Genomic DNA, 25,505 nt, shown 5'->3' with positions numbered 1-25,505 from the left:
TTATTACTGTACTGTACATGAAAAGTACTTAAAATTACTTGATTTTCCAAGTACTTTTGGCCCAAGTGCAAGTACACTAATTTTCACATGTACAAATACTCAAAATTGTAATACTTAGTCCAAATACTTTTTCTTTAATTTCAGATGCATGTGTGACTTCTCTTGAAAAGAAAGAAGGGTCAGTAAAACCACAAATTATTGTTTCACGTTTTCTGTAACGACAACAAAAGTGTCCAACTTGCTATTCTAGGTCCTTGTCCAGGTAATACACAATATGGTACAGTTTCAGCAGATGTAGGTCATTAAGTCTCTCGAAGTTTCTTAAATTTGAACAATTGGTTCGTTTTTAGCGCGCCTTTGTTTTTGTCGCCCATTCCCCTCTAATTGTCCGCAAAGTTACTTTGAGAAATTTATATAAACTTGCCTCTTCCTTCTACTTGAGGTAATTTCGTCGTGTTATATCCTTGTATGCTTTTTGCTTTCAGTCCCTTCCCAGTATATATATTATTTTCATCATGAACTTATTTTTTCTTTAAATCGCATAAAAGCATCACGGAAAAACGATTTTTAGGTCACGAATAAAAGTAACAGAAATTCAACTTCTGTCGCGAGCTATTTAATATAGATGTCTCCTGATGAAACGCTTTCAATCACTGGACATACTTTTTACTTAGTGTCTTTTGAAAGAGCGCTTGCTCCAATATTGATTCCCTCCCTGTTTTGGCCTTAAAGTCTTTTGCAAAGATTTTTACCACGAAATCTGACTTGCTGAATGTAGCTCCATCCCGGCGCGGATTTACGTCATTCCGTTGTATAAACCTTTCCTGAGAATTAGCGCCTACTTTTCAGACGTAAAATGTTGAGCTGGCGCAAGTTCAGACATTTTCGTGTTTTATGTTTACTGGCCACTGAAAATAAGCAAAATAAACAAAACATTAAAGATGGAGAAAGATGCAAGTATATACATAGGTACAGTCACAACACACATTCACACTTCTAGCCTTAACATTGAGCGGGAACGGAATTTTAAGTAATGTAGCGCAGTGAGATAGATAGCTGGACACTAAGGTAACTCAAAATTTACAGGTTAACAGATCTCGTACCATACACCCACTCTTTGCTTAAGCAGCAATCTACTTTTAAACTTTGAAATGTTGACAGTTTTTCGTGTTACTTTCAACTACCATCTTTCTTTTTCACAAGCTTACAAATATATGTCGTCTGAAGCTGGCAGGAAACCATTCATTTCACACAGGGCTTTCCCATATCCTCAGAGATGATGATGATGGTGGTTATGGAACATATATCAGAACATTATTGGGATACTGTTTTCCTTCTGGTGGTTTAATTTTTCCCAACGATGGTTATTGGGATACTGTTTTCCTTCTGGTGGTTTAATTTTTCCCAACGACGGTTATTGCAATGTAGACCATCGTCGTGAAAGACTTTGACCATCTTTCGTAAGGTCCGTTAAAGCATTTTTTTTTTTTTTGAGGTGCCATGCTATCGTCGCATTATCCAGTGTCTGAAGTGTTTCATCCTGTTACAATACTGTTGCGGAGAGTTCTTCCTGGTCATATTCTTAGTTGCTGATGCTGCTGTGGTCACTTTTAGCATCGTAAGTAATATTCAGATTTGGAGATAAGGAACATGGAAACGCAAAAGTGTGAAGGAAATAAAGGCACTTATATTTTGTAAGTCAGAAAGGCTGGAGATATTTTGTAAGTCAGAAAGGCTGGAGGATGTAAAATAGATTTTGTAAGTTAGAAAGAACCAGCTGTGATACCTCTATTATATATTTAACGAGTCGTGTGAGGTGTCTCTAAAAAGAAATCGAACTTCCACATAGACACAGCTTTCTAAAAAGCGTCTCATCTATGAGCGTCATCCACGGCGGAATAGCGACAGGCAGACTCATTGAGAGAGAGAGAGAGAGAGAGAGAGAGAGAGAGAGAGAGAGAGAGAGAGAGAGTCTCTTCTCATTTTGTCTCCTGTCGTCGTCCCAACCAAGCACCATTATTCTTGATAACAAAGAGGCCGGATACTCGATGTAGCCTTAATCAAAAGGAAACAAAAAGGAGCTGTTATACATCCCGTATTGGCACCCTACTACTACTACTGCTAAGACGACGACGTCGAGAGAAAAAGAAAAGACGAGGCTTGTGTGACATGGATTCTAATGAAGCCTTTCTTGTTTTGTGCCTTCAGTTGTGAGGGGTTGGGGATGAAGATGGAGGAGGTGGGGGGGGGGGAAGGAAGGGGTATGGGGGGTATGAACTGAGTGATTGGAGAAGAAGGTGAGGTTTTTTTTTGTTTTCGGCGAAGTCAGGTCAGTGACCTGAGGAGCCGAAGGGAAGATTGAGAGCGGTGTGAGAGACAGCTGCCTCTGTTGACCTATTTAATGAGCCAAGGCTCATTTTCAATGAGAATGTGTTCACACTCATGTGGAGCAAAACTTTATCACATTCATGTGGAGCAAACTTGATGATACTCGACATTTTCGAATGCAAGCAAAATGACCTTTTATGCAAAAACCTGTGACTTTACAGAGTTCGCTCGGGTAGATGTTACCTTTCCGGGCCTCAGAAAGTTACAGGTTCCATGTAATTTTCTTTCCTGGCTGCGACCGTCATAGTCATATAACTACTAGATGACTAGATGCTGTTTCACTGCTCAGACACCACATACACGTACACACACACACACACACACACACACACATATATATATATGTTCCATTATATACATATATATACTATATTATAGTATAATATATATATAATATATATATATATATAGATATGATATCTATATATATATATATATCTTATTATCAATATACATTATATATATTGTTATATATATATATATATATGTATATTATTCATTTATAAAGCATTCCTTGTCGGGGAATCAGGAACCTCACTCTTTTCCAGCGGTCACGGCTACAACTTGAAACATTGTTATATATTTTTCTTTCAGCTGCTTTTATCACGCACCAGCTAACTTTCCTCCTAATTAGTGAGTTTTAATTTCACCATTGTATTTTTCATTGACAAACTATTCCTTCAGCGCGAGGAATTTTCGGTGTCTTAGAACGTGACAGTTTTCATTTCAAGACCCACGCAGAATATATAATAAATACAGAATAAGTTTTTTTTTTTTTTTTTTTTTGTTTTTTTTTTTTTTTTTTTATTACAGTCATCCTATTCGACTGGGTGGTTTTTATAGTGTGCGGCTCTGGGTTGCATCCTGCCTCTTTTGGAGTCCATCACTTTTCTCACTGTGTGCTGTTTCTAGTCGCACACTCTTCGGCATGAGTCCTGGAACTACTTCGACATTTAGTTTTTCCAGGTTCCTTTTCAGGTTATCTTGGGATCGTGCCAAGTGTTCCTATGATTATGGGTACAGTTTCCACTGGCATATCCCGTATCCTTCTTGTTTCTATTTTCAGGTTTTGATACTTATCAGTCTTTTCTCTCTTTCTCTTTCACTCTCGTGTCCCATGGTATTGCGACTTCGGTGAATGATACTTTCTTCTTGATTTTGTCAATCAACGTCACGTTTGGTCTATTGGCACGTACCACCCTATCTGTTAAAAACCTGGGAGTTTTCATGGATTGTAGCATGACTTTTAATGCACATATTGACGAACTACGCAAAAAGGTAACAGGCATCCTGTTATATCTTAACAGAGTGAGTGATAGATTTGAGCCAGACTGTCGAGTCATGGTGGTACAGTCGTTGGTACTGAGTGTCCTGAACTACTGCTTGCGGGTCTGGGGTTCGACCAATAAAACCCAGTTGGAAAGGGTCAAGAAAATACAAAATTTTGCCGCAAAGGTCGCCGTTGGAGGTGCCCGAAAACATGACCATGTTACTCCAATATTTGAAAAACTGAATTGGCTACGAATGGAGCAGAAGTACTTTTACGATATATGCCTCTTGATTTACAAAATCAGAAATAAACTTCTGCCAGAATGGCTCTTTTCCTTGCCAACGGTAGGCCAGAATCGTACTGAGAACATTAACACGAAGCACCAGGATCACTTATCTGTTCCGAGAACTTTCACCGATACGGGAGCGAGGCGTCTGGGTGTGTGTGGTCCCGTGTTCTGGAACCGTCTGCCTGCTGATATCAAGCAACGCGAAACCATATCTTCTTTTAAATCTCATTTGATTACACACTTACTCCAAAAAGGAGAAACTCTTCATTTTTAACCTTAGGTTCTCCTCACTGTCATAAGTTTTAGGAACTTTAGAAGTATTCTCTTCTATACCGAATAAAGGTTGTGAAATTTTATCTTTGGTTGTAAACTCTGTTTACTTTATCTTTTATGAGAATTAGCTAATTTATTATTTTACTGATTTGAAAGTTTTCACTTGATTGTTTTAAGAATCGTATTCCATTTTAGTCCTATATCATTATATGTTGTTTATCTTACTGCATTTCTGTTGCATAGAGTCGAAAATTTTTATTGCATTTCTGTTTTTATTGATATCAGAGATATTGTATTGCAATCTGCCACCTGTATACTAGTTGCAAGTTCTGTGATAATGAGTACTGTTTATTATGTAAAAACTCTTTATAAAACTATGAATGGACCTGTGTTACTCAAGAAAGAGTAAAATTATGTAATAGCCATTTTTAATGGAATAAAGAATTTGACTTTGACTTTGACTTTGACCATTGACTGTTCTGATACCATAGTCCTAGATGATCTTTGCTTGATCGTTTTCTATCACTCCTTCAGGTTGGTGTTCCTGCCACTTATTACTGCAAGGTAGCTGGTGTTTCTTGCGTCGGCTCCAATGGAGGGCTTTTGCTACTGAATCATGCCTCTTTTTGTACTGGTTCTGTGCAAGTGCCGGACATTCACTTGCTATGTGGTTTATGGTCTCGTTTTTTCCATTATACTTTCCGCATATTTGTGAGATGTTATTCCCATCTGTCGTTCTTTGGACATACCTGGTTCTTAGGGCCTGGTCCTGTGCCACAGTTAGCACTCCTTCTGTTTCCATTATTATTATTATTATTATTATTATTATTATTATTATTATTATTATTATTATTATTATTATTATTATTATTCAGTAATCATTAAAATATGCTGTGTGTTGGAGATTTCTCTCTATCTCTCTCCTTGCCTCTTTTTCAATAAATATTAAAATATGCTGTGTCTGGGATCTCTCTTTCTCTCTCCCTGTGCGCACACGCGCGCACAGTCCGCCGATAAGTCCATTTGTCTAATAACAGATTCTCTCGCGGTTCGACAGAATCCGTGCATTGTGAAGAAGGTTATCCTCGAAAAGTTACGGAAAACTCCCCGTTTCTCGAGGAATATCCTTGAAAATTTCCATATGGTGTCTGTATCTAAGTTGGTCTGTGCATTTTTGTTACCCAAGATTGATTAGAAAATTTTAAAAATCAATGAAAAAAAAAAAAACAGAGACGAAGAAGAGAAATGGTAAAGGAGGATTTTGCCTTCTCTCAGCGTCTAAGCTTATCGATATTCTGAGTCATTCATTTCTTTCTTTCAAGATAAACTCGAAGGAGGCAGTGAATAAATTGATATTTTTGCAAACATCAGTGCATGAGAGAGAGAGAATGTATACTGAAAATAGACGCCAAGTTCAAATCTCTGTATTTTTTTTGTTACACTGAAATACGAACTGTATACTGAATTGCAGTTTCCTGCGTATAGGGAATCTTATTAGTTTTCTGTCTAGGAACACGTTTTCTATCCGCCCCAGATCTTGTTAACTACTCCGGCTAGAGGGCTGCAAATTGGTATGTTGATCATCCACCCTCCAATCATCAAACATACCAAATTGCAGCCCTCTAGCCTCAGTAGATCTTTATTTTATTTAAGGTTAAAGTTAGCCGTGATCATGCGTCTGGCACCGCAACAACACCGGCCACCACGGCCGGCTGAAAGTTTCATGGTCCATGGCTGAGAATTTCATACAGCATTATGAGCTGTACAGAAAGCGGTTTTTTTTACGTTTTTTTTTTTCTGTCATTCTCGTTCTCATCTGTGCTCTTTAAAAAATAAAATAGACGGTAAGGAACTGAATTTTCCAGTAGAGGATATACGTATTTGTTACTGCACTGTTTGCGCGAAAATCGCCTGTGTCAAATGTCTTTATCTCTATATGGTGCAAGTCCCTTAATTTCTTTCGATCTCAAATTTCATTGCACGTCAGGTATAATCTACAGATGCAATTATTCCTTGCAGTATTGAAACAACCGTCGAATGAGGAAAAACAACATACCTGCTTAGCCCAGAGACAACGCAGCAATTGTTGTTATCACCCATTTGATTATTATTATTATTATTATTTTTTTTTTTTTTTGCTCTATCACAGTCCTCCAATTCGACTGGGTGGTATTTATAGTGTGGGGTTCCGGGTTGCATCCTGCCTCCTTAGGAGTCCATCACTTTTCTTACTATGTGTTATTATTACTATTATTATTATTATTATTATTATTATTATTATTATTATTATTATTATTATTATTATTATTATTTATTATTACATGGAAACATGTCTGACGACTTATCAGTTGGAGCCCAATGGAAAATGGATCGTCGTTTCAATGTGACACTAAGAATTCCGAATTAGGAGCTGAAAGACCAGACTGAAGAGATACGAGCTACGTAGGAGCAAATAGCAAGCTTGAGGTATTCAGGTATTCAAGGGCGGCGCCCTTTGAAGTAGGGAGGAATGCTTCTTGGTATCCTAGGACAAAGAGGACGAGTAATTGAAGTCCATGTTAAGATAGGGAAATGAGGGTTTAGTGAAGAAGACGGGAAGAGATCTTTCTGTCAGGTTGAAGGAAGAGAGATACAGATGAGAGGATGAATGACTACTAAGGGATGAGAGGCGGAAGGTATATGAAAGGTAAAGTGTCAAAGGAGAAAGGCAGTGAAGAGAGAAAGATAGGTAGTAGCTAAAGCAACAAGGCTTAATAAAAGTTTCTCCGAACGGGGAGTATTTTTTCAGAATGTGTCAAACGTAAGTTCAATGAGAAGTGCAAGAATAGGATCGTACGAGATTAGATCGGTTGTGAAAGTGAGTACTGAGTGCGTAAGGACTGCATTGAAAAGTAATGAATATAAAGACGCTAATGATTGATTATACTCTGTTCTTTTCCATCTGTCCACCCGCCCGTGGTGTTTGCGTATGGTTACACTGCGTCCCGGGAGTTAGATAGTTGCGCTATGTGTAAGTTTTAGGTAAATAAAAGGATATCTGGGTGTACATTTGCAACTGAAAAGTGTTATGATAATTTACTGTATGCGAATTACACCGTTAATATTCGAAATAGGATATTGTTATTATTGTTGAATGTAAGCTGAATGTAACTATCTTAAGCCCGGGACGCAGTGTTACCGTACGCAAACACCACAGGCGGGTGGACAGATGGAAAAAAAAAAAAAAAACAAAAAAAAAAAAAAAAAGTATAGTTAGCGGATACGATGCTGTATTGTCAAGGTGAAGTTGTAACCGATGCGTCTCGAGAGAATTTTTCCAAACGAATGGATTGGGGGTGTGGGGGCATGGGTATCCCCTCCTATACCCAATTTGGTATGCCTCTTGTGTAACACTATGGCTCCTGCGCAAAGCCCAAATCCCTTACAGTAGAACATAACCGCGAGTCCTTTACTCCATAACCAAATTACTCATATGCTATCTTTACCGTACGCCGATTCCATAACGATATACAAAGTACACCATGGTAAATAGCCCTTGCGCAGTTAGCCCATGGCTTCCGTGTCATAACAACAGCTATTATTCACTAACCAAATAGCTCCTAGAAGACAACCACGAAACCCTTGCTGTTCAGACTACTATTGCTACAAATAAAATTCTTAATCCAAGAACAAGCCTCAAACACCGTAGCTATGCAACTTTTTCTACTATAGCTACACCACTCTTACTTCATGACCACATAAGTCTTGCAAAAGAACCGGGGATCTTGTATACCTTGACTAGAGAAAGCATATACTCTTAACGTATATATCCCTTACGCAAGAATAACTTGGTTATAATTGCAAAGAAACAGCTCGTGAGTGACGCTAAAACTTGTGCAAATAACCACACAGCTCTTGCGCGGCGCAATAGAACGCATGCGCAGTAATCCGCTAGCTCTTCGGGAATAAGCGCGCATTCCCTGTCTAATTTCCACATTCTTTTGCCTTTCCATTATACGATCGTTATTCGTAGAGTGAAAACCTTCGCCAAATAATTATAACATATATCCGTTTCATTAAACATTCATGCAGTCACTGAGACATGAAATGCAAGTTTTTACGTTCAGCCAGTGACGCAGGTCTCTCCCTCTCTCTCTCTTTCTCTTCTCTTCTCTCGGCGTTCCGCTTAAAACGAAGAAATGATTGATCAAGCGAATTCTCAGTGCTCATTACCGTACGTGTCATTATTATATTTATATTCATACGCAAGGCAATTTCATGTCCTCGTTCACATTATGTGCATCCTTAGTTACATTCTCATTTATGACCCACATTACCCATACGAGCGCCGGTATACCACTCATGTTCTTCATTCTGAAATATCGCCCGGTTGCTTAATTAAACTCGTTTCCGTAATGCACATTAACCCAATGTTTACCATTAGCATTCATATTCCGGGGCTTCAGTTTTCCCTCTTTTCAATTACGGTTTGCTTTGTTTATTGGACTTTCACTTGCCACTGTATTTCTACACGCCGAGTTATCTCGGGTGCCATATTTTGATGCCTTACTGACGGCTGTACCATAGACTTATGCCACATTCTTTGTACCGTGGCCTCCCATGACCTGAATTTTCAAGATTCCCTCTTCTTTAGGGGACACTCGATCACACTATCTCGAGCACCTTTGTTATTTCATCCATTGTTTATGGTTAAGATTAATTTTTGTTGTGCAAAATCAGGTTTAGGTTTTATTTACGTACACACACACACACATACACACACACACACACACACACACATATATATATATATATATATATATTATATATATATATATATAATATATATATATATATATATAAAAAATCACAGTAGATGCACGTGACTTCCTTAAATAAGCGAATACAACAGGAAAATGATAGGCAGATTTCTGGCGTATCATTTTCCTGTGGTATCCACTTACTTATATACGTATGTAGGTATGTATATATATATATATATATATATATATATATATATATATATATATATATATATACATATATATATATATAATATATATTAAAGAAGAAATTAAATGTGTCAGGGAATCGTGGTGCGTCAGGTTTTCTTGGCTTGAAGACAGAAAGAACCTAGCGACAGCCTTCCTCGAAGAAGGAATTGTTGAGTGTGCGTTTGTGAGGCCGATGCCTGTACAGCCAGTTGCTATGGGGCTCTAAGGTGTGGCTGATAACTATGTGCGTTTGTGCTTGTAATGATGGGTGCAATCACCCGATACTTAGTGGAGAAAAGCCACACACTCCGGGGGAAAGGTATAAGACGGTTCAGAGAACACCAGGTGTTGGAAGAAACCCATCGGAGAGGTATGGCACATTTAAAAGACTTAGGAACAGTTGCCTTTGAAAAGAGAGAAGTGTGATGTGTATACATTTATTTAACATTAGTTAATTAATTGTGTGATGGGAAATATAATGGATATGTCTCTTTGTTTCAGATAGGTCCCATGTCATTATTCTAGAGACGGGATTCTCTAAAAACTTGACTATTGAAATGTAGTGGTTAACAATTTGGAAGTTTGGAGTTGATTACTTAGTCTAATTCAGGAGAGTAGAATGATAATTTACAGTTCTTTTGTGGGTCAGACTTAGTTCTTAAAATGACATTATTTAGTCACTTTGTTCCATAGTATCTTCATCTAGTTTGGGAAATAAATAGCATATTTTCGTATTTACGTGAATTCATTAGCCTAGTTTGATATTGCTTGCAGAGAGAGACGGCCAGCAACTGAAAGGTAAGAGTTGCCACTTGTTTAGTTTTGATTAGTGGGTTATATATATATACATAAACAATTCGGAAATGCTTGTGTTGGGAAGCTTTCTACACATGAAGCTCATCCATAACTCAGTGGTGAAAGGGTGAATACGCACACAAACGTATATTTATATGTGTGTGTGTGTTCGTGTATTAATCCACTCCTTTCTTCTTTGCTCCCATCTTTTCCCCCTCCCCTCAATTTGCAGTGTAATCTCATGACCTTTCCCGCGTATTCCCTAAGCATGCACATTATCAAGAACAATGGCGCACTAATGACCCACGTCCATATGATTGCTGCAAACCTTTTTCGCTTCTCATTTAAATTATAATGCGATTTTAATCTCATTTATGTTCATTTCTCATCCTGGTGCACATTATCAAATGATTGAGAATGACTCTCATGTTCTCGATACAGACTATTTTAATGATTACTTATGACTCTTTCATTCTCGAAGGATTATATCATGGAATTGCTATGGTAGATTCACATCAACCCTGCATTTGATGTCTAGACCAGTCCCTTACGACGCTCCTGATTGGCTGTTGATAAGCCAATCACGGGGCTGGAAACTCTCAGTCTCTCGAGAGAGTTCACATAGGCAGGATGTATGCTCCACCTCTCCTCAGGGATATGCTTGAAAGACGTATCCCTCAGGAGCGGTGGAACATACATCCTGCCTATGTGAACTCTCGAGAGAGAGAATGAGAGTTTCTAGCCCTGTGATTGGCTTATCAACAGCCAATCAGGAGCGTCGTAAGGGACTGGTCTAGACATCAGATGCACGGTTGATGTGAATCTACTATAACCCCATCCTCATTCTCGATAGATATTGTCATAAGATTGCATCTTACCGGCGTTAATAGTAACGTTCGTATTGTTATAACTTGATGTGCAACTCACTGCTTCATCGACATAATTGCGTTACACCACCACCACATACTTATGTCAATTGTTTTAGTATATAACCCTTGGCTGAGATACAGGAAACTGCTGTTATTTTTATTATCATTATTTTTCTATTCTTTTTTATATAACCACATTATTTTTCTCCTTTTTTCCTTCATACTGTACTTGTATATAACCCGGCACTGAAATTGCTTGTTATATCTGTGGTTGACAGATATATCTGTCAACCACAGATATAACGAGGACGGACACCGCACCAAGATCAGTCCACCCTCAGCTTCCCAGCCCGAGGATGTCTGGCAGCTCCAGACGAAAACTCGCTTTAAGAAAGAGAGAGAGAGAGAGAGAGAGGGGAGAGAGAGAGAGAGAGAGAGAGAGAGAGAGAGAGAGAGAGAGAGAGAGAGAAAATCGTTAATGACTTTGATGACTATGGTATCATAGTTTATCTGTAAATTCAAATATATACACCTATTTTGACCCTGCATTTTTACCATGACCTCTGTAGGCGCTCTACTAGCCTGTTTAAATAGCACGGAAAAAGCCGCTATTCGCAAAATAGAGAAGAATATTATTATCATTATATTATTTTTTTTTTTTTTTTTTTTTTTTTTTTTTTTTTGTTTTTTTTTTTTTTTTTCTCTATCACAGTCCTCCAATATGACTGGGTGGTATTTATAGTGTGGGGTTCCGGGTTATTGTTATTATTTTATTATTATTATTATTATTATTATTATTTTATTATTATTATTATTATTATTATTATTTTATACAACCTATTATTTTTCTTGTTTTTTCTTCATACTGTCCTTGTATACAACCAGGCACTGAAAGATTTCCATTATTATTATAATTTTTTTTTTTTTTTTTTTTTTTTTTTGCTCTATCACAGTCTTCTAATTCGACAGGGTGGTATTTACAGTGTGGGGTTCCGGGATGCATCCTGCCTCCTTAGGAGTCCATCACTTTTCTTACTATGTGCGCCGTTTCTAGGATCACACTCTTCTGCATGAGCCCTGGAGCTACTTCAGCCTCTAGTTTTTCCAGATTCCTTTTCAGGGATCTTGGGATCGTGCCTAGTGTTCCTATGATTATGGGTACAATTTCCAATGGCATATCCCATATCCTTCTTATTTCTATATTCAGGTCTTGATACTTATCCATTTTTTCCATTTCTTTCTCTTCAACTCTGGTGTCCCATGGTATTGCGACATCAGTGAGTGATACTTTCTTCTTGATTTTGTCTGGTCTATTTGCACATATCACCCTATCTGTTCTGATACCATAGTCCCAGAGGATCTTTGCCTGATCGTTTTCTATCACTCCTTCAGGTTGGTGTTCATACCAGGTAGTTGGTGTTTCTTGCACAGGCTCCAGTGGAGGGCTTTTGCTACTGATTCATGCCTCTTTTTGTACTGGTTCTGTGCAAGTGCCGGACATTCGCTTGCTATGTGGTTTATGGTTTCATTTTTCGTATTGCACTTCCTACATATGGGAGAGATGTTATTTCCATCTATCGTTCTTTAGACATAGCTGCTTCTTAGGGCCTGATCTTGTGCCGCTGTTATCATTCCTTCAGTTTCCTTCTTGAGCTCTCCCCTCCGTAGCCATTGCCACGTGCCATCGCTCGCTAGTTCCTTAGTCTGTCTCATGAATTGTCCGTGCATTGGTTTGTTATGCCAGTCCTCTGTTCTGCTTGTCTTTCTCCTATCTCTGTATATTTGTGGGTCTTCGTCTACTTTTATCAGTCCTTCCCATGCACTCTTGAGCCATTCGTCTTCACTGGTCTTCATATATTGCCCCAGTGCTCTGTTCTCGATGTTGACGCAGTTCTCTATGCTTAGTAGTCCCCTCCCTTCTTCCTTTCGTGTTAAGTATAGTCTGTCCGGATTTGCTCTTGTGTGTAGTGCTTTGTGTATTGTCATATGTTTCCTGGTCTATGCTGCGAAGTTCTGCCTTCGTCCATTCCACTATTCCTGCGCTGTATCTGATTACTGGCACTGCCCATGTGTTTATGGCTTTTATCATATTTCCGCCGTTGAGTTTTGACTTGAGTATCGCCTTGAGTCTCTGCATATATTCTTTCCTGATCGTGTCCTTCATCTCTTGGTGTTTTATATCCCCTCCTTCCATTATTCCCAGGTATTTGTATCCCGTTTCATCTATGTGTTTGATGTTGTTCCCATCTGGTAGCTTTATCCCTTCAGTCCTTGTTACTTTCCCCTTTTGTATGTTGACTAAGGCACATTTTTCTATTCCAAACTCCATCCTGATGTCCCCAGATACAATCCGTACAGTCTGGATTAGGGTATCTATTTCTTTGATGCTCTTACCATACAGCTTGATGTCGTCCATGAACATCAGATGGTTAATTCTGTTGCCTCTTTTCTTGAGTTGGTACCCATCTTCTGCAGTACTTATTATTATTATTATTATTATTATTATTATGTATTATTATTATTATTATTATTATATTATTATTATTATTCACCACCACAGTAACAAACCAACAGACACACAACAGCAGACAAATGAAGGAAAAACAACAAGCAAGGAGGTAAGAGTTTGACAAGGGAACAAACAATCACACACTTGCTCATGACGGTTAATAACAGCGCGAGAACCGTCCGAGCTTCCTTCTCAAGAAGATTAATGACGTATGCTAATTCCTCCTAATTTCTTCAGTTGCCGTGTTTCGCCTCGTCCCAGATCTGTGAGAATCGGTTATGAGAGTCTGGTATCCTGAATTGAAAGCATCAGCAATTTTTCGATTTTTTTTTTATATATATATATATATATATATATATATATATATATATATATATATATATATATATATATATATATATATGAGAATCGTATATGTAGTCTGGTATCCTGAACTGAAAGCGCCTGCAATATTTCAGAATCTTTTTATTATTATTATTTTTGAAGAATCGGATATGAGACCCTGGTAACTTGAATTGAAATCATCTGCAAATTTACGGAATGCTTTTATTTTTTTCTTTTCTTTTTTTTTAGAATTGGATATGAGAGAGTCTGGCATCCTGAATTAAAAGCGTCTGCAATTTTTCAGAAAACTTTTTTTTTCTTTTTTAGAATCGGATATGAGAGTCTGGTGACCTGACTGGAAAGCGTCTGCAATCTACAAGAGCAGTCATTTCAAGGACTTGTGAAATACAACTACATATGCGCGTAAATGAATTACGTATACAACGGTCACACTTATATACACAGATAGTACATATATACATACAACATAAACGCAATTATATTATGACAAAGTGAAGCACATTCGTGAATGCGAAGATAGATAGGCAAACATACATATTTTTCCACGTTTACCGGATACATGTGCACATGTTTGGGTACACGTGTTCGGAAAATCTTATGAAGGACAAATCAGACGAAGCAAAAATCAATTTATTTTCAACTGAAGTATTGATTCTCCAAGCACTGACGGAACCCGGCAAGTACAGTGAAACCAGTCCACAAGTGAGAATCATGTCTCATCTACAGTGATTTTGTCAAAAATAAAGTTAAAAAAAAAAAAGAAAATTCCAACAAGTTAACAAAAAAACCCCCCCCCCCCTCTTTTTTTATGGTATGGACAACATAATTTCAATTAAGCAGAGGTGTGAAGAAAGCAGTATTCCCTTACATAGGTTTTATAAATATGAAAGCAATAAAAGAACTGTGAGCCAGTAAAGACTGATAAAAAAAAGTAATGATGGCCATAACATTAACAAAATTAATTTGAAATGACCTAATTCTCGTTTCGGTAATTGTTGTAATCCATCTTCCATCAGGATTTGGAATTTTCTCATCGCTTCTGTTTTTTCCTCTATTTTCTAAGACGTTTATTCTTTCAAGAATGAGATCTTTCCCTCCCTTCCGGTATAATATGGGAGGACTCTTAACCATTATATCCTTGAGGGAAAATTTACGTTATTCGCTAGCTGTAAAACTCTCTCTCTCTCTCTCCCCTTTTTTCTGTTATGATATTGTATTAATATCAGTTATTTTATTATGAATGATGTCTTAATTTCATTCTGGTTCCTCCACATTACTGCTCAAATCATTCTGTGTGTGTGTGTGTGTGTGTTATTGTATTACTAATAGTCACTTTACTTTATTTTCCTTATCTTAATCTTCACTCTGATTTTTATGCCTTAGTTTGCCAGCGAAATGCTCTCTCTCTCTCTCTGTTATAGTATTAGTAATAGTTATTTCATCTTATTTTCCTTATCTTAATCTTCACTCTGATTTTTATGCCTTAGTTTGCCGGCGAAATGCTCTCTCTCTCTCTCTCTCTTTCTTGTGGTGCGACTTTAATGGCAAACATATTCCCGTTCCAAAATCCTCTCGTCGAGTATCCGGGAGAAGTAAATACGATTTTCAGAGGGAAATCATATTCCAGCCTTATCAGATAACAAGACGGGATCGATTAAAGAGATGATCTTCATCCAGCAAAGAAATTGGGAAAATCGTCTGTCTATACTCGAATGCGCACACATACATACATACAATTATATAATGTATGTGTGTGCATACTCGTATACACATATATACGTATGTGTGTGTACCTTATTCCTGGATGTTCGCATACAAACGCCCACCCCCCACAAAAAAAATTAATATAATAAAACATTATATCTCATAAAAGAAATTTTCAGTAATAATTGTAAATCGGCTATGAGCGCAAGATGTGGACCTAAATTTATACGCTGTACAGAAAACTCGATTGCGCAGAAGAAACTTCGGCGCATTTTTTTTTTTACTTGTTCTTTGTAATATCGCGTTCAAGAGCGCTCGCGTTTTATCTATAAAATAACAAGAGGACTGACGATATCGCCTTTCGGTTGCATAACGTGTTTCTACGAAAAGTCATCTGGCAGAAATGGAAAAGAGTGAAATAAGCAAGTGAAAAAAATTCTTGGAAAAGAGAGAAAAATAGTGATCAATGAAGCTGCAGAAGAAAAATTTTGCAGATTATTTATTTATTTATTCATTTATTTATTTATTTATGTATTTATTTGGTAAATGGATAAAAAAGAATATCTTTCATGTTAAACGGAGTCGAATAAGGCCAGCAGAGTCCTTCAAAGTTGGGCATGCGCACTGAGACACCACGACTATGCACCTGTAAGACAAGGGGAAGTCAGGTTGGGTTGAAAGGTACGTATATCCCTATGCTTTTTTTATTTATATAAAAAAAAATAAGATACAACAGGAATTCGGCCAGGTGAAATAACAATGCAATTAAGAGTCTCGTGAAAAAAACCCATAAAATGAACAGTGATTTACGGAGATTAAACAGAAAAAGAATGAAAAGAAAACTGATGATTTCTAACAAAATGTAACAAAGACATCAAAGGAATGTTTTGATCAGTCGACAAACAAAGAACATTTATGAAAAGAAAGTTAAAAGAGGAAAACATACATGATTTGTTTTTCTTGCGACAAGAGGACGTTTTATTTCAAAGTGATATGACAAAGGATATGGGTTTTTTAGAATTATTTTTGGGTGGGGGAGCAGAAGGCGAGGGTGGAGGGATCAAACGAAGACAGATCGTTGGAGAGAAAAAATGAAAGATGAGTTTTTGTGGATTATGGAAGAGAGTGTAGGTTAAAGGTTAATAATAAAGGAAAATCAATCATTAAGGAAATGAAGATTGTGAGTGATATAACATAAACAAAGAAGAGGCATTTTTAGTTTTCTGAAAAGAAAACTATTGTGCTGGTTTTGTCTGTCCGCCCTTGGATGCTAAAAAAACTACGAAGGCTAGAGGGCTGCAAATTGGTATTTTGATCATCCAACCTCCAATCACCAAACATACCAAATTACAACCCTCTGGCCTCAGTAGTTTTGATTTTATTTAAAGTTAAAGGTAGCCATAATCGTGCGGCTGGCAACGATACAGGCCAGGCCACCACCGGGCCGTGGTGACTTGATTATTCGGTGTACAGAAATCTCGATTGTCGGCGAATTTTGTACTTGTTTAATAATATCACAGCTAATGAGGATAACAGTAAAAAATAGTTCCATTTCGTGCAACGATAAGTAGACTAAAGATCGCGGGTGAAATAGCGTAGATAAGGTCAAAGAAAAGTGATTTTCTGGGGACTATGAAAGAGGATGAAGGGTACTAGCCAAGGAAAAAGGAGGAAGAGCGAGAAAAGAGGAGAGAGAGAGAGAGAGAGGGAGAGGAGGAAACAAAAAAAAAAAACTTTGGCGACATGGCAGGCATGAGCGTCGGTGACATATGAATCCAGTTGACAGGATATGAGAGGGATACAAAGATCATCTGTTTGATTGTTATGAAGATTTTCCAGATGAATTAAAGGGAGAAAGAGCGTTGCTGGAAAAATAAAAGGAAACCAAACATCTAGTTCCTGAATTAATGAAGGGAAAAACTATAGCAGAAGAATTTTATTATTATCATTATTATTTTTCTGAATAGACTATAAAGACTACGGAGTTCTTTCACGGAGACAGTTAACGTAATCAAGTTTTTCGGAGAGATGAAACAGTCGCCAAACTGGACTGAAATTGAGTTACGGGAAAGAGAGGAAAATGTAAGGAAATAAAGGGGAAGGTATTTGTATAGACGACTGAATCGTCAGGCATTTATTTTTTCAATATTTTTTTTATTCATTTATTTTATAATTTTTTGAAAATTGATAATACTAGATAAAGGTAGACGAAGATATTTTTTCGACTTTTAATTGTGTTAGCGTATGTTTCACATACACGAGTCTAAAGGAAATATATAAAATACAAACGACGAATAAGGAAAACAAAAATATCAACGATAAACGCAACACATCCACAAAGAATTGAATAAAACTTAGAAGTTCTATACTTTGCATACTGCCCAGTTAATAGAAATTTTACCATATGAGATCAAGTGTTCCGTAACTTATAGGAACGGAGATGTGTCTCACTGGCTCTTTGTAAGGAATTCCCACTGAAAATTTACCTTTGGCTCACTGGCTCATTGCCAGGAGTTTCACTGACAGTCAAACTGGCTCACAAGGAGTTCCCGCACTAGACTTTAAGTTTTGACTCTCTGGCCCAGTTGCTAGGAGTTCCCCACCGGGAATTAAACTGGGGGTTCACGACCTCGGTGTAAGATGATTCCTAACGTGAATTAAACTGTGGCTCCTTAGTTCACTGTAAGGCATCTCCTTCTAGGAATTAAACCGTGACTCCTTGGTTCAATGTAAGGCATCTCCTTCTAGGAATTAAACTGTGGCTCCTTGGTTCCATGTCAAGCGTCTCCTTCTAGGATTCAAATTCCTGTGGCTCCTTTCTCCACTCTAAAGCGTCTAGGATTTTAAACTGCGGCTCACTTATTTGACGTGGAGCAGTTTCCCTCTGAGAATTAAACCGTGGCTCACTTGTTTAATGTTGGGCGTTTCTAGCTGGGATTTTAACTCCGGCTCACTAAAAGTGCTCTAGGCGTTTGGGATAGCGCATTAAATTATGGCTCACTGGCTCCTTATGTCAAGTTTTCCTTCTTAGGATAAAGTTTCGGGTCTTATATTTCAATGAGAGTATTCTAGTACCTCCTGTCAACTAATCCCGCACCATATCGTTGAAATTATATATATATAATTATATTATATATATATTATATTATATATATACTATATATTAATATATAGATATATATATATATAATATTAACTATATATATATATATATATTATATTATTATAATAATATATAATAATATATATATACAGGCACACCAAAGAGAGAGAGAGAGAGAGAGAGAGAGAGAGAGAGAGAGAGAGACATCGTCACGTTCCTACGTATCCAGAAAAAAAAACACCTCAGCCTTGGCTCCAGTCTTCCGGGATCCCACCCCGACAGAAGAACTGGGCCACATCATCAGACTTTTGACCAATTTCGGGTTGGAGCCTTGTTCTCCCATTAGACAAGAGGGTCTAAAACAATTAGTGTCAGGAACCTCCTCAGAGATGCTTTCTTTAGGAGTTCAATTTCCGACCCATAAAATTTTTCGACGGAAGACAGACGGAGAGAGAGAGAGAGAGAGAGAGAGAGAGAGAGAGAGAGAGAGAGAGAGCACTCCTAAATGATCGTGTTCTCATTGACACTGCAGTTATATGGCTCTGAGGACGAAAGCAAAGCATGAGAGGAACTTCTTTTAAGTCTCTCTTTCTCTCCCTCCAACAATTAGCTCTCTCTTTCTCTCTCTCTCTCTCTCCAACAATTAGCTTTAAGTCTCTCTCTTTCCAACAATTAGCTTTAAATCTCTCTTCAACAATTAGTTTAAGTCTCTCTCTCTCTCCAACAATTAGCTTTAAATCTCTCTTCAACAATTAGTTTAAGTCTCTCTCTCTCTCCAACAATTAGCGGATGATTTAATGTTCCTGAACTCCTTGTGTATTGAAAATTTGAATTTCCTCTCATGTGATGTTCACTCTACAAAGAAAGTTCTTTGTACATCTTTATTTAATTGTGGAATTTTTACAAATTTATTTTAATTTATTTTTTTTTTTTCATTTAATATTTGCTCGACACGGTTTGTTTTGTTTGTATGGTGCTTTTACCGTTGCATGGAACCAGTGGTTATTCAGCAACGGGACCAACGGCTTTACGTGACTTCCGAACCACGTCGAGAGTGAAATTCTATCACCAGAAATACACATCTCTCACTCCTCAATGGAATGGCCGAGAATCGAACACGCGACCACCGAGGTGGGACGCTAATACCATACCAACCACGCCGCTGAGGCGCTTTGCTCGACAAGGAGTATCGGAGAATTTAAAGACATAGAAAAATTTATGAAAAGAAAATAAATACTAGGAGGCACAAAGGAGTTATTAGATACAGCGCAGAAGCACGAAAGAGCTACAGGAACCAATCGACTCTCGAGTTCGGAATCTCCACAATGAATCTCCTATGAGGTGTCGTTTTTTTCGTTCTGTTCGTTTTTTGTCTGTTTGTTTGCTTGTGTGTCGTGTTTGTAGCTTGTCTGTTTGTTCGTCTTTTCGGGATGGCAACAAATGATACGGGTTTTAGGTGAGATCAGGAGAAGGGACCCTTTTTAGCTAAGATCGCCCCCGTTAGGGAGGAAAGAGGGGAAAAAGGGGTTGTTGATTGTTCATGTGGCGGAGGTTTGCGGTTACCGGATGCTCTTGCTATGAATATGACGACGATGAATTTGATGCTTAGGCATTATTGAACCTCGGCATCTAGACGAATTTCCTCATGTTAATCTTGGGGGTATGGGATATTATTAATATATCGGTTTTCATCACAAGATCTTAAATGCGACGCAATTAAACGGAATGGACAAATAAGCGAAGCTATATTTCAGTTTAAATTCCAAAATTGTGAGAAAATTATGCTCACGGGAAAACGCGAGAATGTTTCATTAAAAAAAAAAACTCCTGGACTAACGCCAAGGGTGTTAAAAAGTCAGCAGCTACTATTCCGGGCGTCAGCTGTGAACTTTGAGTGAAATTAGCTTGTAGTGAATTGGGCATACTTCCCATCGGAATTCGAGGTCAACGCAAAAACGACAGCGATCATTAGACGCGATCAATGTGAAACTCCGCATAACTGCGCTCGTGCAAGTTTTTTTTTTTTAATACGGCGTTATAGTTCAACGAGTTCCAAGTCTCCTTTGTCTACCAGAAAGTGCTGCTTGGTAAAAAAAAAATAAAGTAATAATTATAAATAATAATTAAATAATTCGATGGTTCACCTGTAGCTGTGTGATCGATTTCTGATAGAATTCCCATTACTCCACTTAAGTTCTCTAAATGCCAGCACGCAAACTTCATATCTGGTTAGACTCATATCCTTACGCAATATATATATATATATATATATATATATATATATATATATATATATATATATATATAATATATATATATATTTATATGTGTGTGTGACTGCATATGTGTGATGTGATCTGATATATTGTTTACGTAATCAAGTGGATGCATATATGTACAATTTATAAGACATGCATTTAATATCAATTTCATATAATATATATATATATATATATATATATATATATATATATATATATGTGTGTGTGTGTGTGTGTGTGTGTGTGTGTGTGTAACATATATCTCCATTGTTGTCTCGTTTATATAATTATGCAAATAGACATGCCAACAGGGAAGGGGAATTTATAAAATATGCTATGCTACATTTCCCCTGCCTCTCACATACCAAATAATCATTCTCAAGCGTTCGGACATCGTATTATTATAATTGGTTTCTGCAGGTTACTGAAATATGTTTTTCATTATTAAATGATATCGGGTCCTCGAATGATTGGTATTACTTCTCGTGTTTTAGTTGAAGTTGTTGACAAAGAATCTTTTAATTCTTGGTTTCAGTTGTTCAAGTTATAGAAGGACGATGATAACAACCTTTTCTTTGGTTCTTGCTTTATAAGACCAGTTTTAGCTCCGTTATTTGGCTGAGATATTTGACGAGAGCCTTTGCAGATTTATAATAATTTTCATAATAATCAGTGAATAATAGAATATATTATGTAGGGAAATACGTTGCACTATGAAGCTATTTTTGAGTGGAATAATATTGAATATTTTGTCATGAAATTTACCAGAAACATTTCAAAAGCCAAAAAACAAAAGAGAGACAAGGCGTCGTTTTTGTAAATGAACGCGATTACTTCCCGTAAAAGAATAAAACTCATTTTTGTTTCATACGCACTTCGCCAGTGGCGTGCGAGCACAGTTCAGGGACAGTGTTGCAAAAGACTGCTTGCAATTGCTTTCAGTTCGCCTTTTGAGAAGTCGATTGATTTTCCGATAATAGCCCTTGAACTCGGGTTACATAAAGGCTATTGTTGTACTACTCGTCAAAGTTGAATACGGTAAAAAAAAGAAGAAGTTAATATTCTGTTCTTCTTTTTGACAAAGGGTAAAATGCATATGCGCCGTAATACATGAAATCTTTGTTTAGGCGGAACAGTTCATATTTAGTTTCTATCACATAGGATAGAATATTAAAAACCGAATACTCGTTTCTCTTCGATATTATGGAGCCAATGCATAAAGTATCACTCTGCTCTACGTTAGCAGTTCATACTTATTCATACTACTTTACATACTGTAATAGACAGTTCAGTCAGTGCCTTTGGGGATTAAGCCTTACAATATATTCGTCATAAAAGAATTAGAATGTTTTTTACCGTCAGCTTTCCGTCACTTGTTTAGTGACCTCATGACGCCAACCGATGCAAAACGCCAAAGAGGTGGAATTCTCAATGTTTGAACTTCCTAAAACCTGTACCAATAGCTAAGCTTTGGTATGTTTGATAGTCTATAATGCATGGCTTACTATACTCTGTTTTTTTTCCATCTGTCCATCCGCCTGTGGTGTTTTCGCATGGTAACACTGCGTCCCGGGCTTTAAATAATTACGCTATGTGTAAGTTTTAGGTAAATAAAAGGATATCTGGGTGTACATTTGCAACTGAAAAGTGTTTTAATAATTTACTGTATGCGAATTACACCGTTAATATTTGAAATAGGATATTATTATCATTGTTGAATGTAACTATCTAAAGCCCGGGACGCAGTGTTACCATATGCAAACATCACAGGCGGATGGACAGATGGAAAAAAACAGAGTATAGTCTCCGTTTTGTTTTCTTGACCGCTATTTTCCCTGAAAGAGGAAGAAAATAGGAGATATGCATATTCATTTAGTGGCATGAGAATAAAAAAGCAAAAATATTGACCTTCGGTATGCTTAATAGTCTATAATGCATGGCTTAGTGCTCTCCCCTTATCCTTTCGTTTTTGACCGCTACTTTCCCTGACAGAGAAAGAAAATAGCAGATATGCATGTTTAAATAGAGGTATGAGAATAACCCTCCCTCCTAGAAAAAAAAAAAAAAAAAAAAAAAAAACTAATGGACCAGTTGCAGCTCCTGACACCAACGAACCAAACGTGTTTACAGCGTCAACATCATTACAGCAACGAATTGCATCAGTACCTGGAATTTGGCCCTATCTCGATAAATCACTGATCTCATTCTCTCTGGTGATGTTGGGAGACGTCTAACCTGTGTGGATGTCAGTGTTAAATATTCAGATGGTCATATATAAAATAATAGAAATGTCTGAAGATGATGTCACATCAAATTCTCGTGCTCTCTGTCCACGTCAACATTTTCTGAACGTTCATGGTTTGATAAACAACATGATGTCTACACCCATGTACTGTACATGCTTCTTTCTTCATTTGTATCTCAGGCTTTGTAGTGACAAACGTATACAAAATGTGAATACAGGAAGAAGTAAAACTTGTACAAGTACTAGACACATACACGCATATATATATATATATATATATATATATATATATATATATATATATATATATATATATATATGTGTGTGTGTGTGTGTGTGTGTGTGTGTATATATATATATATATATATATATATATATATATATATATATATATATAAATGTATATGTATATATATATAATATATATATATATATATATATATATATATATATATATATAAATATGTATATATACATAGGAAATGTGAAACACTGGAGTAGCTACTCCAGTTTTTCACTTTCCTTCGTGGCTTATACCTTTATTTATGCATCTATCACGTTCCAAACCTTCGTGATTCAGTTATATATGTATGTAGTATATATAAATATGTATATGTGTAGATATATGTGTGTGTGGTGTAAGTCTGTGTGTTTACACGCACTTTAATAACCCAAATAATAACCTTCACTTACTTACAGACGATTTCCTGAAAAATCAATGGTTTTATTTTGTCCGTCTCACCTTTCCGACCTTCCCGTCCCACAGCCACTCGAGGGTGTGGGTATCGTTGAACTTGGCAGCAATGGCCTCCACGGCTTCCCTGTCGAAGCTGATGAGCTCCCAGTGGTTGGTGAGGATGGCAGTGCATAGGATCACCGTCGCCGCCGCCGTCACCAGCAGAGTGAGGGCCAGGAAGAGGCAGGCAGGGTGTGCTCCTTGAGAGGCCATCTTTGTCAGAGTTTTTGAAGTTGCTGTTCGTTCTCGGTTAGAATGCGAGTGGTTGCTCTCCGTTTTCGTCAGTTTCTCCCAATTCCTTGTTCCCTTAGAGGCTTCGTTTCGTCAATGTTTTTTGCATAACTTTCTCCCACTCTTGTTCTGTTACGTGCTCTTCCAGGGTCGCTGGTCCTTAGTCCTTGGACTGTCTAACTAAAGCGTTGCACATCTCTCTCCATGTCGGCAACTTCTAGATCAAGATTAACGTGTATGGTCATCACTCCGCATTGAATTGACAAATAACAACGAAATTTTGGTTCGGGCGGATGTAGGATTTGTTGAAAAGACCCTGTGGCTGACGACGTATCTGTTATTTTTGTCAAGTCGGGAAAAACACAAAAAGTTACGTTATGACGAAGAGCGGATCGCAAAATTTTACGTTGCCGGCAAGGCTGACAAAGCAACAGGCAGCCTGCTGAGTACTACAGCTAAATGGGGGTAAACTATACTAACAATATTTGAGTTTCATCTCTCTTTGCTTGGGGTCAGATGGCAGCGCTGGACCCTCCTTGGTTCGCCCTGGCGTAAGTGACACATCACAATGGAACTTATTGACCGTAGGAGCCAGTAAAATGCATCTGAAGCAAGCGATTGCCGCACCGGTATAGTACTGAGCAGCAGGGTTACTTGCAATTCCTTACGGCAGCCGGGAAAACGTAACCCCAGATCCTATGACGCAACCCTTTCTGGAATGCTGAAGGCGGCAAGGTTTGGCGGGATCGAAATGATGTTTCTCGGATGACAGTCGTTGAGAGTTTAACGTAGCTAGAATAAACGTACTTAGTTGTCATCCAACGCAGTCGATTGATAACAAATACACATGATCGTCGGCTCCGAAGGCAAATGAGCTGCTTGGTCAAAGCAAGCAAGCGTGATTGGAACCAGCCTTTCTCTTTTGTGGGATAATGACAGTATCACTAGACACGCGGTGAGAAACTGCAGTTTTATACAGGTGAGAAAATGACAGGTGGACAGGGCTTTGTGGATTTGAACGGAACACAGACACGCTGGCAAGACATTCAGACACAGCGACGGGACATACTACAAGACAACGAACACTTTCCTCCTTGGACCAGTGACGACTACAGTCTTTCCCAGTCAGCTGCCTGGCTGCTGCTCCTCCCTGGAAGGGCAAGTCCCCTCCTCGGGGCGCTGCCAGCCGCACGATTTCACAAACACAGGCACCCTGTATTTTGATTAGCACTGTACTATGTCGTTTATTAAGACGAATTACGGATGACTGGTTCATCACCTGATCGTCTCGACGAAGCCAGATAGGTAAAGGCGATGTTAATCGCGTAAGTTGACCGTGACTGACGACGGTTGATCGTAAATGATATCCGGACAAAAGAAGACCTTCGTCATGTTTCCATCACATTTGCAACCGCTTTGTTTTCCAGGCTTCCAGGCCCATCGGCCTGGGTAGATGGAAGATGTCAATGAAAGGGAAACGTAGCTAGTGATTGATCGTGTTACCGACGACCGGT

General features: G+C 37.8%; 1 protein-coding gene across 1 annotated transcript in view; it reads right to left on the bottom strand.

Moving 5' to 3' along the window:
* Positions 1-25,076, bottom strand: part of LOC135208845 (uncharacterized) — a 201,065-nt gene extending 175,989 nt beyond the window's left edge. Inside the window, exon 1 of the mRNA XM_064241420.1 lies at positions 23,767-25,076. Coding sequence (XP_064097490.1) covers positions 23,767-23,973 — 207 coding nt within the window. The 5' untranslated portion in view covers positions 23,974-25,076. The remainder of the gene's footprint in view (positions 1-23,766) is intronic.
* Between the last annotated feature and the right edge of the window lie 429 nt (positions 25,077-25,505).

Source organism: Macrobrachium nipponense, chromosome 35 (genome assembly GCF_015104395.2).
Source record: "Macrobrachium nipponense isolate FS-2020 chromosome 35, ASM1510439v2, whole genome shotgun sequence".
Classification (NCBI taxonomy): domain Eukaryota; kingdom Metazoa; phylum Arthropoda; class Malacostraca; order Decapoda; family Palaemonidae; genus Macrobrachium; species Macrobrachium nipponense.
The sequence above is the reverse complement of the archived record's forward strand: the minus strand, read 5'-3'. Positions and strand labels throughout refer to the sequence as shown.